Raw genomic sequence first — 20,896 nt, forward strand, 5'->3', positions numbered from 1 at the left:
TACGTATAGCCGTAACGTAACCAACTACCTCGCGGTACGGTAGGTAAGTACACAACGAACGTTACGTCGTACGTACGCAACAGTAGAGATACTTACTTTCTTCTCTCTCTCTCTCTCTCTCTCTCTCTCTCTCTCTCTCTCTCCCAAAAGTTAATTTGATTATTGATTTTTCGCGCATTCTTTATTCATATTTATATTCATTATTAACAAAATCATAATCAAATTAAATTTAAATTGAAATTTAAAATAATTTAAATTAATTTGTAATACTAACTATATTAAAGATTACATGTATAATTAAGATTTAATTTTTTGTCTCGAAAAATTGATATCAAAAACTTTCCAGGATACTTTTAAATTTATAAGCGCAAGAACAAAAATTTTGATAAACTAACTCAGTCTTGTTTCATTGATCATAATTCGATTTATAACACATTTAGTAAAATATTCTTAAATTAAATTAAAATATTTGCTCAAAAATGCAATTTCAAGCTTCCTATATCTAAGTGATAATCAAAAATCAAGCTCTATTACATAATTACAAAAATCGATCGCAGTTGGCGAACCAAGTTTTAACAACGTGATACTGTATGATAACAATAGCTTAAAAAACGACGTTTTGTTTTATCGTTATGAGTTTTAAACTTTTTTTGTGTTCAAAAAGATACACACGAATATCTACTTATCAACGTATATAAAACATTGATTTCTTATACAGATATTTCAAAATTAATTTCATGCAGTTTTTATTTATGTTTATTATTTTTTGTTTATTATTGATTAGATTTAATCTAAATAAATTTTAATCACGTTTAAGAAATATTTAAGAATAATCTTAAATAATTTCTTAAACATTATAATAAAATTAAATAACAAAATATCACTTACTGTCTACTTCAATAGCAAGCTGTAGCTGACTCACGATGCGATTATGCACTTTTTGCTGGTGCCTCATCGGATAATTATAACGATATACGTGAAATAGCACCACACGTGGCTGCTTTGAAAATGTACCTAAACGAAACGTTCACAACTCTTCGTCTCACTGATCTTAGTGTTTGGATTAAGGTAAATGATTTCCACGCTTGTAAAAAATATTGAAAGATTCTTAATTCCAAAATATATTCTTTAACAAATCTAGTTTATTTATAAATTTGCATGTGTATGAAACGTATACAATCTATTAAAAATATGTTTTACAAAAAAGATAAAAAGAAGATTCCAAGTACATGCGCCTGTTATAAGAAAATTATTTTGAAATAGTTTTAATTGTTGTAATGTAAAATAATTTAATCAAAATAAAAATCATATTTTAATCAAAATAAAAAATAATTAACGTAATATTTATATTTTCAATTATATGATATACATCAATGGCTACTTCTTTTTTATAGCACTTTGAAAGTTGGCCGAAAAAGTATCCTTTGTGCGTGCATGCAGAAGGGCAAACCACAGCTGCGGTCCTCTTGCTGGCGAGTTTGCACAGCAGACCGATTCATGTGTGTCACGTAGCACGTAAAGAAGAAATACAAATCATTCGAGCTGCTAAGGAACATGTAAGTTCCTAACAATACATATCAATAAAAAAGATGTCTGTCACAAAACCAAAATAATTGTATATGTATAAGATTTATGTAACCCAGTAGTAATAGAGTATAAGAAATTAAAAGTCAATTTTAATAATTAAAAATTAAGGCGGCAAATATAATTTAAACAAAAAAGTGCTCTTATTAAATATTTAAATTGAAATACATCTAAAAATATATCAATGTTAATTACATTTTCTTATATATCTATCAGGGTTGACAAACGTTAATTTTCAGTTACTTTGTCATTACTTTCTATAATAAACAATTTGATGATGATGTTGCAATTTTTTATGATGGTAATGCTAATATTAACTAAATGCAAAGTTTGTGCTAAGGTTAGAAAAGTCACTTTGAAAAGAAATTTGTCATCATTATGCATTACTTACTAAAAAAAATAATAAATAACGAATAACACGTAATGTTATTCGTTATAAGTAAAGCGAAAGTAATGTAAAAAAGTAATGCGTTACAGATGGAAAAAAGAATTATTTTTTTCAATAACGAATGACTTTTTTAATTCGTTACAAGTAACGATTGATTTTTATAACTTTGATGTTATCATTACCGTCATAAAAAATTCATAATGTCATTATTAAATCGTTATTATAACAAGGTAATGATTAACAAAATAATGTTACAAATATTGCCAAGCGTGGTATTTATAATATTTTTTGTAGGGATTGGCAGTTACATGCGAGGTATGTCCGCACCATTTATTCCTTTGCCAGGATGATTTGGATCGAATAGGCTATGGAAGAGGTCAAGTAAGTCCTTCTTTGGGAACAAAGGAGGATCAACAGACTCTCTGGGATAATATAGATGTTATCGATTGTTTTGCAACCGATCACGGTTCGTCAATAAACTTATTGCTATTTTAATATCTTTAATTATAGCTATAATTAAATTACAATTTATAATTTTCACAAAATTCGCAGTCACATAGCAGAATAAATTTAATTCAATATCTCAAAATGATAACGATCAATATTCTATGATTTGGAGATAAAAGGATGGACATCTCATGTTTATATAACAGCTACTTTGCTTTGCTTTTAAATCATACAAGAATATTCTTTTTGTCCAAAAGACTTTGATATTATATCAGACATTTGCGCTTGTTGTTTATAAATAATAAGCAATTAGGTATTCAGATAAAAACAAACGTTTTGATAATTCGCAAGATTATTGCCTGTTTTTATTCAAGAATATTAAAGAATAAGTTCTAACACGCGAAATCACGCGATCGTATGTTCAATCGTATGATCAATATATGCTTATCTTATATAATTCGTAGTTTTTAACGAGACATTGATTTTCCCTGTAAAGCTCCACATACTGTGCAAGAGAAGTCTTCTGAGAAACCGCCGCCAGGATTTCCCGGCTTGGAAACTATGTTACCGCTCTTACTGACCGCTGTGCATGAAGGAAGGTTGACCATAGAGGTACAGGTTTTGTTTGAATTATAACTTTCAATTATATCTAACTGACGTAATGAGTACGGAATGCCGATAAGCACTTTGCACGATAACGCGAAAATTACTCTTGAGAATACAAATGTCGTATATGCCATTCCAATTTTCAGATACATTTTGTATTTAATGTAATAAAACAATATTAAAAATATTTATTCTTTTCATCTAATTTTTAAAAATATGAATTATATTATATTTTCATAACCGTTGATACAAAGATAACGCATCTGTTTATTCAATAATAAATCGAAAACTCTGTGAAATAACTTATTAAGAAGCATATTGCTTTTGAAAAGGAATTTTTTAAAGAAATTTGAAATTTTTAAAGCTTTTAAACGCGATCTTATGTTTATGCTTATCATTTCTTCCATTACATATAAATGCTGTTTTCTGATAATAGGTTTTCAAGATAAGTCTTCGAATATCACATGAAGATTCATTCGTAACACCAATAGTAAAAATAAATAAAGCGCTTTTTTGTCGATTATTTTTAAGAAATGCTAGATAATTCTAATTGCAAAGTAAATCTAAAGCAATACCATTCCTGTTTATTGTTAAATGCATAATATTTATATATGCATGTAAGGAAGGTTAATTATTTTATGATAAAAAAGTATAATATAGTATATATACATTATATTTTATATTTTATTAATAAAGTTATACATGTTACATTATTAAATGTGGTAAAAACCTAAACAAAACTGTTAATCAATGATAATTATTGATTGTAGGATATTATAGACAAATTGTATCGAAATCCCAAAAGGATCTTCAATATTCCTGATCAACGTAACACATATATCGAGATCGATATGGATGACGAATGGATTATTCCGGAAGCAATGGCGTACAGCAAATCGAATTGGACACCATTCACTGGCATGAGAGTTCGCGGTTCCGTGCATAGAGTGGTCTTAAGAGGCGAAATTGCTTACATTGAGGGGCAAGTACTAGTAAATCCTGGATTTGGTCAAGACATCAGGGATATACAATATAATACGAAGACTTTATCAACGCTCCATGTGCCGACAACATCCATTCAACTCGCAGATATCATCAACAAACCATTATCACTAGACAGTCTCATATCGCCGAACTACGAAAAATCAAACATGCATGTTGATGTGCATGAAGACGAACAAATCGGTATGATAATGCAAATACAAATATAAAATAGAAGAACTCATTCTGTCCAATTATGATAAAATCAAATTTGATAAAAATGAATTTATATATATATATATATATATATATATATATAATATATATTTTAATATATATTTATTTAATATATATTTATTTTTTTATAATGTCAAACTGAGATTGTTAAGATATTTGTAGAAACACGTTTAAAATTGATAAATATATATGTTTATAAATATATTGATATAAATCGATAAATATGTATATTTGCGAATAAGATTAAATGTCTCACAGATGTTATTTCTCAGTACATACCTTACTGTTGCAAAAACAACAGCAACACAACAATAATAATACTAATAATGACAACAACAATAATTAATAAGAATAATTTATAACTTACTATTATAAAAACAGATAAAATACGAAAATCAATTAATTTATGCTCTATTTTGTCAGAGTCGTTTACTCATCTCTTACAACCGGCATCGCATAAATCGAGCGTCCACTTTGCGCCGTACACAGACGCCGTCGATAAAGAACATTCCAAGACATTATCCTCTCAAAGAACTATCTCACCGTTGCCCATCAGCAATGTTACTAGATACAAAAGTGATAGTAATCCAAATCTGCTTATGACTGCCGTCGCATCGATTCCAACTATCCATACAAGCAACAGTCTAATCGGACATCACGTGCTCACCGTGGATATTTTTAATAAAGACATATTGAAGGATATATTTCACTTAGCAGAAACTTTCCGAAATGCTATTAGAAAAGAACGACCCTTGGATCATATTTTAAAGGTAAATAATTAAAAATTACTTATACAATTTCTTTTACTAATAATTTAAAGATATATATATAGAAACCATTATAAAATTCAAGAATTTTATGTTAATTGCGAATTTTTAAATGATAAACAAAACTATTCCTTAATTTCTTAGTTAAAAAGATTAAGTATAATGTATGGTTAAGGGAAAGATTATGGCTTCTATCTTCTACGAAGTCAGCACGAGAACATCGTGCAGTTTTGCTGCCGCAATGGAACGTCTCGGTGGACGCGTGATATACATGGATGGTTCTACATCATCAGTGAAGAAAGGCGAAACCTTAGAAGGTTTATAGAAATTTGTTTCATACAATAAAAACACGATCCTCGATAAATATTGGAATGAAATGTACTCCAATTAATTATTATTCTATGCAAAGACAATTTACAAAACAATTTCTCTTGTTGGAACAATTTCTTTTCTAAGCTTTCATCAAATATCTAATAAGTTATCAAATTATTATTTTTAGATTCAGTAACAGTAATGGCAGGATACGCGGATGTAGTTGTACTCAGACACTCAGCGCCTGGTGCGGCAGCTGTGAGTATTGAAGTTATATACATAAGTATAAAAAATTATTTATTTTATTTATTTGGTCAAATTTTTTTGCATTTTTTATATCTTTCCTAATTTTATTAATTAATAATAATTTATACAGAGAGTAGCGCAGCATTGTAGAAAACCGATATTAAATGCCGGTGATGGAACCGGTGAACATCCGACGCAAGCGTTGCTGGACATTTTCACAATTAGAGATGAATTCGGAACCGTAAATGGTCTTACAATCACTATGGTTGGAGATTTGAAGCACGGTAGAACTGTCCATTCTCTTGCAAGGTTAGTGCGACAAAAAGAATCCGCTTATCCAAGGTAATCAATTAAAAAAAAAAGCAAGAAATATATAAATATCACTCGCATAAGTTTATACACCTTATAAAGAAATGATCCAATTTTTCGGTAGCTAAGACATGCAATTTTTGAGCAGTGAATTTTGATGTTGACCAATATGATGGACAATTATACACACATATATATTATACATATATATTATACATATATAATTTTAATTCTGAATTTAGATGCAGTCTTTTATAAAAAGTGCAATTGATTAAGTCTTAAATATACAATATTCTACTTGCAAAAATTGAACAATATATCAAAATAATAAATAATTTGTGCAAAGTTATATTTTTAAAACTGTTAACTTCTATAGATGTTTGAAAGGATGTCGATTTCAAATCAGAAAATATTAAAAAATCTGATATTGTGAAGAAACATAAAAATAAAATAAATCAAATTTGTCTTCTTCAAATAGAATTACATACTCAATCTATAAATTTAATTCCAATATCTTAATAGAATTTTGAATGTATTTTTAGTAAGAAAAAATATAAATGTTCAAATATTTCAAATATGTTTGTTAAGAACAATATATTTATAACTGACTATAAAAGTCAAAGAAGCTATTTGATTTTAAATAACAAATTTAATTCGTATAATTGTAAACTTTAACAATTAATTATATAAACAATATAATTATCCTTTATTATTATATTTTATTGAAGCCAAGATATTTTCCTTTAATACGTATAATTTTTTAATTCTAATGTAGACTATTAACCCTATACAACGTAGAACTTCGCTACGTTAATCCACCTGGCCTTGATATGCCGAATCATGTCGTTAATTATGTGGCTGAACGTGGTATTTCTCAAGAAAGATTTTCAACTCTGGAAGAAGCTCTACCCGACACCGACGTACTTTATATAACGCGGATACAAAGTGAACGTTTCGCTACGCAAGAACAATATCACAAGGTGAATCGTTACTCGCGCATTGAAATTTTCCTAAGAAAGTACATTCTATAAGCGCTCGTGTTTCTTTTTTTATTACGAAATTTTGTACGAATTAGATTTTTAATAATTAATATTTTTATTCAAAATTATTATATTAATCTATCCAAAATTATATAAAATTATTAATGATTAATGTTTGAAACTAAATTTTACTTCGAATGACGCTTTTACTTATTCAATATTTGCTTTTAAATTAATTTTGACACATTAATTTAAATTTAAAAAAATCATTATATGTACAACAGATGTGCGGATTCTTCATAGTAACTCCGCAGCTGATGTCTCGTGCGAAGAGGAAGATGGCAGTGATGCATCCTTTACCACGTGTTTTCGAAATAAGCAAAGAATTCGATACTGACCCACGGGCAGCTTACTTTCGGCAGGCGGAAAATGGAGTCTATGTGCGCATGGCATTGCTGGCGATGGTCCTTGGACGCATCTGATCTTGACAACCCATTATTTATGAATCAAAGTTCTGCTGAAGGAAATCAACGATTGCGCTAAGGAAAACACACAACATTTCTTCTATGATGCAACTTGAGAGAGTGAATATCATTTAGGCATTCCAATCGTGCAACTGTGATAACTCTTCGGTTACCAACTTCGATTCATCACTGTGTGTATGAATAAAGCTCCGCATTTGGCGTTTATAACGCTCGCAAACATTATTTGTTTGTCAGACAGAAGCTGAATAGATAATTAGATTCGTAAAAGAGTACAAACTAAAGCACGAGACACTGTATATTGCAGTTTTTTTTACGAATTTTTAAAAATTTAACAAAGGTTTTCTTGAAGCGATTTCCATTTTTAATTACTTTTTATTAAAGTAATCTAGTTAGACATTTTTTACACATGTTGATTTTTTAAATATATTGAAGAAAAATAGTATATATTGCCACAAAACTTTTTGAAAACTATTTTTCAAGTAATTCGTTAACTTTAATACATAAAAGTATTAACTTTTATAATATTCAAATTTTTTATCGAAAGACCTACAAATAAAACTATAAATTCTAAATTCGATTTCTGAAGTAATTAAGGCGTTATCGTTCTAATTTTATAATAATATTGAAACAATAATAATAAAAGAATACAAAGAAAATTTTATGGTACAAAATTTTAAAACGAGCGTTATAAACGTTAAATAGCGATAGTTTTACACCATAAAATTTTCCCAATTTTGTATATTTCTTTGAACTTTTTATATTAATAATAATAATTAGCAATGTGTATAAAATGCATATAAGAGTTCCATGTAAGATACATACAAAATGCAATATACAACATAAAAATTTATTTTGTATAACAATTTTTCAATTTTTTATATTTTTAAATTGGAGATTTATATCAGAAAATCTGCTAACATATATATTTTTATCGGATGTTTTCAGTATTATATATTTCAATGTGTGTGTACTACATATATAACAATGTCTTTTAATCTTTTTTAATCTGCGGAACATTAAGTATAACGACACTAATCACACTTAGCAATAATAGTTTGGCACATATACTCACAAAAGTTTCCAAGTGTTCAAATTTTATAATAATGCCAAATTTTATAGATTTGTTATTTGAGTAATTATACTCATCGACAAAAAAAATGGGCAACTAAATTTTAATACAAATTTTTAAAATTTTCGAATAGCAATGAAAAATCATTGCATTGAGATGAACCAAAATTTAAATTAAAGCTTGAACATTTCTTTTGATGATTAAGAAAATCAAAATTGAATTAAAATTATTTTACAAAATGACGGATATTGAAGATATACTTTGACAAATAAGACAAAATTTTTTTCTTTAAACTGTTGCACTGCTGAGGAGAATTGACTGCATGGTACAAAAACGTATGAATTTTTAAACTCATTGATTTCCTAACAAATATTTTCAACATTTTTCTACGATTGTATTGGGTTGTCCGGAAAGTTCGTGCTGACTAAGCTATATAATTTAATAAATATATACTAAAATTTAAATCTTCTGCGTCTCAATTTTCCTTCAAAATCGACACGAACTTTCCGGACAACCCAATATATATAATTAAAGATACGAAATTCATACATAAAAAGATAAGAAATATAAATTACATAATTAATTTAAATGCTTACAAATGTCTATAAATAAATATGATAACATTTCTTGAGATTACAAGATTCAAGAATAATAAAAAATTCTTGTGTATTTAATAATGTGAAACATAGAGCGTTAGAAGAAATGTTATTAGTACTATTTCTATCCTTGTTTGATTTGAAATGATGAAGATAGAATGATATCAATAGTATTAATAGCGTCTTCCTAAACGCAATCTATGTTTCACACTAAGAATTTTTTATTATTTTATATATACATAAAATATGAAAATCGTACAATATATGTATGATATACAATGCATGCTATGCATAATTTGCACGCTCGCGTTTAAGTTGGTTATATTTTAAAAAAACGTATACTATTATTAGGATGAATTTAAATTAGAATTAACAATATTAGTATAGTTAATAAAAAAATGACAAAACGGATTTATATACAAACAACTTTTAATTACATTTCTAATATTTATATACATGATGTGCAAAATACATGATATTCATTTATAGATAAACATAACTTTCACAGTTGGTTCATAACAATTTAAATAGCACCTTTGGCGTGAAAAATGCTTAACGCTGGTAATATATAATTTTATTTGAAAATATTTTAAGTAACTGATATATCCTACAATGTTAGCAACGTAAGTAGAACACAGATACTTTGAGATCACAGTTAAGTTTAGCATAAAATGTTTTACGCGTACGTGTTTTCGTACCTGATCCCCATAAAAGATTCTGTAGTTAAAAATTTTTTACAACCTGACAATATTGAATTGTTTGTTACATTATATAGCTAGAAAACAATAAAGATATCGTACTTCGCGATATTTGACTATAAATATTATCAGTATTATAATTCATTATTCTTATTTAATATTCATCTCAACTATAAAATATTTATGCAGCTATATATATAACTATTTTAAAAAATAGTATATGTGAGCAAATTTTGATATTGAATTAAATATATGAGAAATTACATTTAGTTCTACACACAAATAATGCTACTAACTTATTACAAAAAATATATATTTTATCACGGAATTTTATAAAATAATAATTTGATATCAAATTTTTTCATGTACAATTTTACTTTCTTATATTAGCTTTTATTAAAAATATATGATTCTACATTATAAGAAATTAAATGCTAATTGTTTTTAGCAAATGTCGCAAGTTCAGATTTGGTATAATCGCAAATGCGGCTATTTAATACAATTTAATTACATAAATAATAGTTTATAAATCACAGTAAGAAATATATATGTCATGAATTCTCAGTAAGTAATGTATAGTTTACGTATTCTGCAACAGTTTAAGATAGATTCGTATCAGTAATATTTAAATTTTTATATTTATTTGGATATTTTTATTTAGTATACATTTACGATTTTATTTTATTGTAAACGTAAATGGAATTTATCGAGAGTAAGAAAAGAGCAAGCGATATTACGTATTGAGGATTCGCATACATTGAGCGTGTTCTCCAGTACATCCTATATTTGAGGAACTGCACAACTGCTTCTGATCAAAATAGAAGCGTAAAGAATACTGCTTATTGATATTGACGTCATCTTATTTTATTAAAAGCCGTATTTTTTCGATAAATAATTTTCGTGACTATTTTATTTATATGTTATCTAAACTAGTTGTCTAATTACACTTATTAAGGAAGATAAGTGTATTACTCATAACTTTAATCCTTTGATACTACTCTCGATATAGCATACTTGATTGTCTCTTATATACATTAAAATTTAAAATTTTTTATTAATAAGGATACTTTATTTGTCGTTATATTCTTTAACATTTGTTGGCGTTTTGATTGGAGAAAAACTCGTTGCAATTATTCATTTTTATGCAATATTTTATACAATACTTAGTTCCTTGACAAAACGTATAATGTGATATTAAAAAATTATTAATTATAGTCATCGTGTCTACTATCTTTGAGTTTATTAACTCTGTTTAGAAAATGCGTATTATAAAATCACATATCTTTCATAAATAAGCATATCTCTTTAAAAATAATAACTAAAGAGGAAACACCATAGATTTTTCAAAGATTTTAATCTCCTTTAGCATGATAAATTTATATATAAAAAATAAGTTATACCTACACTTAATGTAGGGTTCTTTTATATAGTAAAAATATAGTAAAAAAATACTATTATTGCCTCATTCAATAAAACGTTCAGACACGGCAATTTATTTTTGATGTAAATTTATCATGCTAAAGAAGACCAAAATCTGTGAAGAGTTTACTGTATTTTCTCTCCTTATAAGGGAGAGCTCCAATATACTTCCACATATTAAATATTATAAGCTAATCATCAGATCCGCAAATTTTAAATTTTTATAAAGTCTTTATGAAATATCTATCGTAATTCTTACGAATTTTCAATAATTTTTTCGAATATCAAACTATATCATCCCTCTCCTTGGATCCAATAACACCATTGGGATACATATTTGAAGCTAAGGTTTTCATGTCATCTTTTCGGCCTCTTCGTGCAAACGGCAGCATTTTTAGTCTCAGTTTTTTTCTTTTCATAGAATCTTTCTCCCTGCAATAATATCCGTTGTAACGATAAATTAATTAATAATTAATTTCACACACACATTCACACACACATACATTATCGTTCAAAATGTTCTTTTTTTGTAACGTGAATATATTATCATTAAGTTTACACCATCTAAATAAGAGAGTTTTCTGTTGCACTTATTAATGAACAATACTTTTGCTGTTATTTGTCAAAATTGTTTAATCAATAAGATGCCAATTTTTTGAAAAAGGATCATTGTTAACGTACTGATGTCTGCAATCTATGAAGATACCCATCGAGAACAGTACCACCATGGCAACGATGATGCCGAACACAACAACTATCAACGTCACAAACGCATCCTCTTCCTCGACTGTAAAGGATGTCTCTGACGTAGGCATGTATGCTGAAAGAATCATTTAAGAAATGGCAATGCTTTCAAGGCTTTCAAGGACATGTATTTAAAATACTTTTATTTAAAACACATTATTTGTAATGTTGCAAAAATGTATTTTGTATTTTGTACTGCAGCGGAGCACATGAAAATATTACTTTTATTTAAAATCGAAAAATTGAAAGTTCTTTGTATTTTGTAATTCAAATAAGATTAATTGTCAATCTCAGTATTTAAAATACAAAATATAAAATACTTTCAATTTTTCATTAATAATCTAAAATACAAAATACAAAATATTTTTATGTGCTCCGATAAAATATTAAATATAAAATACAATTATTTTACAAATAATATTTTATTTTTTAAATAAGAGTATTTCAAATACATGCACAGTTCTACATGTTTTGCATTATGCGAGAAAAAATCGTTTGTTTCGTACGAATTTTTGTTTTATCTCATTGTAAATAAATTCTTTGTGGTTGACATAATTATAGATATTTCCTACTTTATTTTAAATTCTTAATAAAAGATATCACTAGAAAAATAATACTAAGAAAGAATGAAAAAACGAACAGCTCGTATTTATATTAATGAAAATGTGGAATTATGCGCGATGGCAAAGATTGTTCTGTAGATATTTTTTAACTAGCACATTTTATCATATTCATTAGAAAAGAACTGAATGTATCTAGAGACAAGAAAACGTGCCAGTGATGGAACGTCAAGGATCATACAATGACGTGGTACCTGATAAGAGCATCGTGTCTCTTATGCAAACGTGCAATGGACATAAAAAATGTGTTCTACGATCGTGTGACATTGATATTTTAAACACAACTAATGATAATTCTATTCGTATAAATTTTTAGAATCAGTCAACTTCAATATACTAAATAATTATGCATTTTTAATTATACATTTTTATTTTTTATTTCATACAATTAATTAAATTTATGTTTAACTTATATTAATATACTTTATCTAATTACTTTATCTAATTACATAATTTATTTATATAATTTAATTTATTATATACATTTATTATATATATTTAATTTATTTAATTATTTAAAATTTTAATATTAACAACAAGAATATTATTTTAGACCGTAAAATAAACATTTATATCGAAAATATTCAAAAATAATAAAATATTTTGATAAGTTAATATTTGCTATTGAAATAGACAATTTTTCTTAGTAGTTCTGTTATATGTAAAAAAATAATATTCTTCTCAAAAAATTTTATGTGAATTAGTTTTACATAGATTGAGCATGCTTGTCTACAATTTTTAATCTTTCTATTCATTATCGTATAAGTTTTTCATGAATTATTAATAGAATTATTCTGCTTCCTAGAGAAAAGTACTCTTAACATGCTGGTACTTTCAATATGCTGGTATGCCATATTAATCAGAGACGAGCAACCTTAGACGAGAGGCGTTTCCGTTACATGCTTGTGTTTGTTCGTTGAAATCATGTTGCTCTAATTATGATAAATTTCACGCTTTAATTTTTCATGTTATTATTTATTATTATTGTATTGAAAAAAATGTCTGGTTGAAAATCGACGAAATTCTAATTGTATCAATCAGAATTCAATTATCTCAATTAAAATTCTTGTAAATTTAACTAGGAAATTCTGATTCGTTTATTTTCAATCAAAATTCCAATTAATCAAACATTTTTTTTCAGTGCAAATAAATTATACATTTAAAATATTATTAAAGTAAAATGATGATATTATAAATCTCGAATTCTCGATGATATTATAATTATCGAATTATAAATAATTTTTTCGAGACAAAAGTATATAAATACATATTAACGCGAAGGATTCATAATTATTAAAAAATAAAGAAATAATAGCAATTTTCAAAATTGTTGAACAGGTGTCGTAAAATTGGCTTATGTCTCTCCATATAACGTACAGTGGCGTTTTATTAAAGAAGGATTTCTCGTTTAACTGCATCTGTACGAAATTTATTTCATCGAGTCACCGGTTTTTATTCGAGTCATTACTTTCGCGGCCATTACTTGTCAGCTTTCTCAGTTCAGATCGCAACATCGGCATGAAATTTACGTGATGCAATTCCATAATGTACAACTCAACGACGAGCTCACTTATCGGAATGCATTTACGATCCAACTCATTGACAATCTGATTTGTTATAAGCGTTACTAGTCTCTCAAGGTCTCGGTAAAGATTAATTAGAAATCTTGTGAATGCTGAATGCTATCTTGCTTTGTCTAATATGAGTTACTTTCAAGTTCTTACGTTAATTTTTCTTTCTTTCAGCCTTCACTTCTTTTGCATCGTTAGTTTTCATTGTCATATATCATGATCTCATATCTTTGATCGTTCTTGACAAATACATAATGCATCCACATCTAATATATATTTTCTTCATGTTTTTGAATTTGATAATGTTTATTACATAAATTTATAAAACAATGAAAATGAAAATCTATTTACGTTATTACAAATGTTTACTTTCACTGATTCATGCATTTTCACTCACTTTGCATATTAATCTTCTTAAGATTTTGTAATAATATTATCAGGTATCATCGCATCGGATAGAATATTAGAAATTATTATTATTATTATACAATTAAATTTGAAAAGATCAATTAAATAATGAGAAACAAAAAATCGATTGAAAAATTGATAAGACACAAACAATTTTATAATTATGCGATCGTGATTGACATTTGATAAATAACATCTACATAAAAATTATGCATTTCGCGGATTTTCTCCGTGTCCAGATCCATTCTTGGAATGCCAACGTTTCGTGAACCTTGCAGTCCACTTCATCAGAGCGAGGAGCAATCTGATACGTATCAATATCAGAGTATCAATATCATTCCAAGAATGGATCTGGACACGGAGGAAATTCGCGAAACGCATAATCTTTATATAGAAAGCACTCGTGGAAGTCTCAAGAATATTAAATAATATCTACGTAAGCATGTGTTGTATGCACTTCGTTAGTTCGCAATAATTAAGCAGTTAACGAGAATGCCAATATTTTCAAAGCAAAACAGGCATTCGTCCTCTTTATAACGGTACAACAATAACTAAGCACACTTATATATCCGCGCATACAATTGAACATTATAAATAACTGTTTATTATTGAAGAAATCCTTACGCCTTTATCTTGGCTATTCATCATTTTTTAAACGTTTCGATATGATAGAAAGTTTTCTCTAAATCGCTTGAGTGAAAAAATTATCGCGTATATATAGAAATTATTAATTCCATTAATTCCATTATTAATTCCAAAAAATGTTTGTAATTTATACTTGCAAATATATATAACCAAATTTATTTTTATAATTTACAATTGCAAGAAATAGATAAAACTTGAAGATATTAATATTATTTTACCAAAATATTAATAAATTTAGAAGACGATTTCAATTAATGATTAGTTTTTTCTACATGAAAGCCGTTTACATCTTTATTTAGATTTATCCTTAATTGTTTTCTTCGAGATTTCAAATATTATTATTTAATATTATCATTCTCATTTTTTGCAACAGTAATGATTATTATACATTCATAAATCCGTAGAATTTAGGTTAGTTTGATGATGTAAGTATTAAACTTTTTATTTAATTAATTATTTATTTATTAAATATTTATTTAATTTAGCAACAAACACATATACAATACATTTTGTAATGATTAGCAATACTTATACGAATTTACATTTTTATTTACACTTATTTACACTTATTTAATACATAATATCAAAAAACTCCTCAGCTTAAACTCTCATAACTTATAATTAGAATCATCGTTAAACAGTAATACGAAATATTCTTTAATTATTTTTTACTACCTTCTGTCGATGCAGTATTAATGCTGTCATTCCCATTTCTAATGTGTGTGTCCATCCTTTGTCACTTCTCCTTTGCCAATAAAAGAAAACAGCCTCTAATTTCTTCTACTTCTTATCTTACGTTATCCAAATTAATGGAGTAAGAAAGATCAACAGGAATCGAGTAAATATGTTTCGAGTTCTTCCGATTCCCTAACGTGTTACCCAGATCAAAATTTTGAAGTAAACTGAGTTATACGTCTGCAGTCGAGTGATATGCTCGGCGAGGCGCCAATGAAAGCGACGGAAGGGAAGGCCGAACGACGGCCGAAGCAAGGAAAAGAAGAACACAACGACTATAAAGAAGGGGGAGGACATTTGAGGAAGTGAAATGGACGTGTGCGTGTACAAGATTTGAAAGAGGCAGAGAGAAAGAGAGAGAGAGAGAGAGAGAGAGAGAAAGAGAGAGAGGAGGAGAGGAGGAAGAGAGAGAAGTCAATAGAGATACGTGAGGACCACGAGATCCGTGTCATTCTCATTCACCATCTCGGGTCCAGGTGTACCCTGGTACGAGTTGAAACTCTTCGTATATATAGTCTGTAATAAAAAGGAACGTGAGATACAACTAATAAAGATGTAAATGGCTTTCATGTAGAAAAAACTAATCATTAATTGAAATCGTCTTCTAAATTTATTAATATTTTGGTAAAATAATATTAATATCTTCAAGTTTTATCTATTTCTTGCAATTGTAAATTATAAAAATAAATTTGGTTATATATATTTGCAAGTATAAATTACAAACATTTTTTTAATTAATAATGGAATTAATGGAATTAATAATTTCTATATATACGCGATAATTTTTATAAAAAATCTTATTTATGTTTTTATATTTTTATTAAACGCTACTCATATATAATTAAGATATTATTTGTTATTAATTTCCGATTTGATTCTTTCAAAAATGCAGCTTGTTAATATTTGGAAATAATACGTCAAAGTGATCAATTGAATACCTTCATCATATTTCTTATCGATGTTTATTTCATATCACGTATACATTAACGTAATAAAACTGAATAAGTCTCAAGATGAATCATCAATTTATTAAATACTATCCATTTTTATATCATGCACATAAATGCGATAGCACTATGACGTACCAAATGTCAACGGAATATTGATTTAGTAAGTATACGTAAGATAAGCAATATTGCAAGTAAATGACGATTTCATAATTCATAATCCATAAAATTAATTTGATTTCGGCTTATCATATTTAACTAAAATATTCTTTATTTAAAAAAATTTATGGAAATGACAAAGTAATATGCGCAATTTCAAATTATTAATCTATTATAACTAATTAAACTAAGCCTCTATATATATATATATATATAAACTTATTAATATTATTAACATTATATTGACTAATGGCAGTGTAATAATGCTATTTTTAATTAAGTCAAATAATATTATTAATTAGTAACTATTATTTATAACTCATAATTAATATTTTACAATATATATATTTATTAATACATAAAATCGATTCCCCCAATCTAACATTCAATTCTTTTTCAAAGAGATTCATGCTCTAGAATTAACGTTATTATTACTAACAGTGTAAACAATTACATAATTGCCACGTCTCATTGCAAAATTATATACAATTAATATTCCTATAATTATCTCATAATTCATCTTCCAGTTTTGTAATGCACATAAGACAAATAAGCATCTGCTCCATGCAATAATCCCACGACGCCACTTAGGATCTGCAATATAAATCAATCACTTTTAACGTCTTTTCAAATAAAATACTCCCAATTAAAAATATCTATCAAAATCAATATTAGTTGTTTTCTACTAATAAACTTTCGTTTTTTTGCTGTTCAACATACGGATGTCATGTCGGATTATTATAAATTATAAATTATTATAATTTATAATAATATTATAAATAATATAAATTTAAAATATTATAAATTATTATAATTTATAATAATAATTTATAATTTAGGGTATATTCTTTTTCTTAATTCTTACCGGTTAATTCTTATTTAATTCTTACTGGTTAGGTACAAACAATGACGCAAATTAGTGAAAGCGTTAAGTTTTCCATTTGCAATTGTACTAATAAACTTACATAAGCGGCTGTCATGGCAGGATAAACGTCGAAGCCGGGACTCATATAATACGGGATCATCAGAAATAATTTAGTGGCAAAAGCCAAGTAAAATGCGGAGCTTAAATACAGGAAGCAAGCTGAACAATTGAACATCGTTTCCTGATATTGATAAAAGAAAAAAAATGTAACACATAATTTCTAAATTAATAACAACAAAAGTATTGTTTAAATTATATAATAAAAAGTAAATATAAATATTGACATATTAACGAGTAATTATTTCAAACAATTTAGAATAATGGGATTATTTGTGATATATCTCTTTTTTATATTTAATATTTTTATATTTAATATTTCATTATTATTTGAGATAAATACATACAAAAAGTGAAGCTCGGATTAATTTGTAAGATTTTTCAGAAATTGCATAGCAAGCAAGTAACAGAGCGGAAATCAGGAAGCAAGCGGATGCCGTGGTCAACGATCCTTCGAAAGCCGATCCAATAGATGAACTGTAGCCCAAGCCATAATTTATAAGCAAACTCTGAATTAATCCGCTGATTACCTGGAATTATATTAATTACATAAGCATTATAAAATTATAATTATATATTTAAAAATTATATATGAGGAACATTCAATGAAGATCGATAGAATCATGTGGTATTTTATTTTAAAAAATTTAACACAAAGAGTAAATAAAAAACTATTAGAATATCTAATGACATTATATTTAAATCAAGTCTGCTTTTATAATTGGTCTCTAATATATACTCTTTACATTTAAAATGAAATAGATAAATGTTTAATATGTAAAAGTGAAAGAGAAAGACCAATGTAGTAATAAAAAAACTTATAATTTTTCCTAGAAAGCGTGAAGTTAATATATTAAGTCTATTCGTTGCTTCAAAAATTTTTTATCTTAAAACAAGATAAATAATAGATAAATGAAAGGAATAAAGCGAAAAAAAAGAAAATAAGTTAGTGATGAAAAGAATATAAGAATGTTGTATTCTATGTTATGTCATTTATAATTTTAATGAACTTTGCGTATACCAAATAATACGTGTAATTGTAACGTACCGTTTCACAAACTTTTATCATTCCTGGTAATGATTTAAAGAACTCGACGTGTATACATGTGCAACATCTAAAGCAGCAGCAACCGACACCGCCCGTGCCGTGCGTACCAGAAGATGACATCCTAATTATAGGTCCCATATTATTCGTGTCTAGGTCCCTATAATTCTATTAGACGATTAATTTCATGCTGTTGTATTTTATTGATGTTCATTAAATTGTCTCATTAATTTGTGATCTGACGCTTTTTATTATCTCTTCATTTAATTATCCTTCTTTTTCTTTCTTTTTCTTTTCGTCCAGGATATAATTAAATGGATAATTAAATTTAATGATCCCGGACATAATAAATCCCGGTCTACTTACACACAAAAACATTTTTTCCAAATAATTTTTTTAGTGTAACAATTAAAATATCTTTAATATAAATAAAAGAATGTAAAGATAACATTGTACATACCGAAAGATTTAAATTTTTTTACAACTTAATTTACAACTTAATTGTTTTAAATGTTTAACTTTTTGTCTGATAGTGATTTTTAGAAGAACACACAGCATGACCACGACAAGCGATACTTTTAAACTAACTGAGGGTGTAGGTCTGTGTATTCACAAAATCTGAATGTCGTTGCACCCCCCACATAGCATTCAACACAGGGAAATTACTGTCTATTTCTGGCATGTGTTACTTACGCCAGAATTCTAAATGCTTTGCCCGCTCTGCGTAGCTGACAGAAACGTAAAAAAACTTAAATGAAAGATAATAACATAAAAGTATAATGTATTTCAATTTTTATAAAATGTAATTTATATTATAAAGAAAAATTAATGTTCACATTTTTTTTAATTTCACATAATTACATGTTTATTTAAAAAATATGACACATTAATTAATGTTTTCAAAAAATTAATAAATGCCAAGTGGATACTTATCAAATGTAGTTTAACTGTCAAGATTTATTGTATGTTTTTGTACATTGATTTAAATAAATAAGATTTCTAAGGTATATGTTCTAAGATATGCTTCTTTCTCTCAATTTCTTGGAGTAAAACCTTACTAAAGAATAAAAATTGAGCGAGTCTTCAAAAAAAGTAGCTTAACTTTTAACTTTTAAGAATGACAAAGATTCTCAAAGATTTACTTTAAAAGTTTTAAAGAGTTATAAAGTAATGCAACTTGTAGCAATACAACTTATAGAATAATATTAATTAAAATGAACAAATATCAAGTATCAAACTTAATCAACAAAATTGATAGTATAATAATAACTATATATTTTTGCATATCAGTTAAATAAATAAAGTTTTTAAGATAGATAAGTTTAAGTTGTAAAGTACAACAACCTGCATAATAATACTATACATTTTCTTCATCGTAATCGCGATTATTTAATTCAACTTTCCAAAATTGACGGTAGATTTATCAGTCCCTTTCAATTATATATAAGTAATTTATAAATTAGTTATAAACATAAAATTAGTACTTATTCTTCTGTTATAATTATAACATTTTGAATTTTAAAAATATATATAATTAAAATATATATAATAAAAAATATATAATTAATGCTTTTTAGTCAATATAAATTAAGAGTGGGTCTCCTACTCCAGACATCAGTATAAACCATATTACAGTTGACATCAGTATAAATCATATTACAGTTGACATCAGAACTTACTCCGTCCATATTGTGATATATGCGATAATCGCGTTGAAAATATATAAAATGGTGTTTAGTAGACCACAAATCTAAATAAAAGATAAAAATTACAATTTTTTATATAATAATGTGTATGCATTAATGCTTTATTTGTGAAAGTGTGTGCGCGTGTGGGTATGTGTGTGTGTGTGTGTGTGTGTGTGTGTGTGTGTGTGTGTGTGTGTGTGTGTGTGTGTGTGTGTGTATATATATATA

General features: G+C 26.9%; 4 protein-coding genes across 4 annotated transcripts in view; 1 reads left to right on the plus strand and 3 right to left on the minus strand.

The window, feature by feature from the left end:
* LOC105618642 (CAD protein) overlaps positions 1-7,339 on the plus strand; it is a 32,159-nt gene extending 24,820 nt beyond the window's left edge. Inside the window, exons 15-25 of the mRNA XM_012200172.1 lie at positions 904-1,068; positions 1,395-1,556; positions 2,267-2,438; positions 2,916-3,031; positions 3,796-4,210; positions 4,667-5,013; positions 5,186-5,327; positions 5,510-5,580; positions 5,699-5,877; positions 6,653-6,857; positions 7,142-7,339. Of these exons, the coding sequence (XP_012055562.1) occupies positions 904-1,068; positions 1,395-1,556; positions 2,267-2,438; positions 2,916-3,031; positions 3,796-4,210; positions 4,667-5,013; positions 5,186-5,327; positions 5,510-5,580; positions 5,699-5,877; positions 6,653-6,857; positions 7,142-7,339 (2,172 nt within the window). The remainder of the gene's footprint in view (positions 1-903; positions 1,069-1,394; positions 1,557-2,266; positions 2,439-2,915; positions 3,032-3,795; positions 4,211-4,666; positions 5,014-5,185; positions 5,328-5,509; positions 5,581-5,698; positions 5,878-6,652; positions 6,858-7,141) is intronic.
* A 4,069-nt stretch (positions 7,340-11,408) lies between these two features.
* On the minus strand, positions 11,409-15,842 carry LOC105618537. The gene is made up of 3 exons (XM_012200069.1): positions 15,788-15,842; positions 11,806-11,944; positions 11,409-11,556 (listed from the first exon to the last, which is right to left on the minus strand). The coding sequence occupies exons 1-3, from the start codon at positions 15,840-15,842 to the stop codon at positions 11,409-11,411; spliced, it is 342 nt and encodes a 113-aa protein (XP_012055459.1).
* A 1,627-nt stretch (positions 15,843-17,469) lies between these two features.
* On the minus strand, positions 17,470-19,121 carry LOC105618538. The gene is made up of 4 exons (XM_012200071.1): positions 18,984-19,121; positions 18,283-18,465; positions 17,919-18,059; positions 17,470-17,547 (listed from the first exon to the last, which is right to left on the minus strand). Exons 1-4 carry the CDS (start codon positions 19,119-19,121, stop codon positions 17,470-17,472), a joined length of 540 nt encoding a protein of 179 aa, XP_012055461.1.
* A 1,534-nt stretch (positions 19,122-20,655) lies between these two features.
* LOC105618644 overlaps positions 20,656-20,896 on the minus strand; it is a 12,583-nt gene continuing 12,342 nt past the window's right edge. The window contains exon 5 of the mRNA XM_012200173.1: positions 20,656-20,730. Within this exon, the coding sequence (XP_012055563.1) occupies positions 20,656-20,730 (75 nt within the window). The remainder of the gene's footprint in view (positions 20,731-20,896) is intronic.

Source organism: Atta cephalotes, assembly GCF_000143395.1.
Source record: "Atta cephalotes unplaced genomic scaffold scaffold00017, whole genome shotgun sequence".
NCBI classification, from domain to species: domain Eukaryota; kingdom Metazoa; phylum Arthropoda; class Insecta; order Hymenoptera; family Formicidae; genus Atta; species Atta cephalotes.

Bases quoted from the DNA above. Each gene is read 5' to 3' on its own strand.
- LOC105618537 (XM_012200069.1), bottom strand. From the start codon at position 15,842: ATGGACACACACATTAGAAATGGGAATGACAGCATTAATACTGCATCG. The intron at 11,945-15,787 runs GTAGTAAAAAAT...TGATTCTTTCAG, and splicing joins TAATACTGCATCGACAGAAG to CATACATGCCTACGTCAGAG. The intron at 11,557-11,805 runs GTACGTTAACAA...ATATTATTGCAG, and splicing joins TTCATAGATTGCAGACATCA to GGAGAAAGATTCTATGAAAA.
- LOC105618538 (XM_012200071.1), bottom strand. From the start codon at position 19,121: ATGGGACCTATAATTAGGATGTCATCTTCTGGTACGCACGGCACGGGC. The intron at 18,466-18,983 runs GTACGTTACAAT...ATATAATTCCAG, and splicing joins TGATAAAAGTTTGTGAAACG to GTAATCAGCGGATTAATTCA. The intron at 18,060-18,282 runs GTATGTATTTAT...TATCAATATCAG, and splicing joins TAATCCGAGCTTCACTTTTT to GAAACGATGTTCAATTGTTC.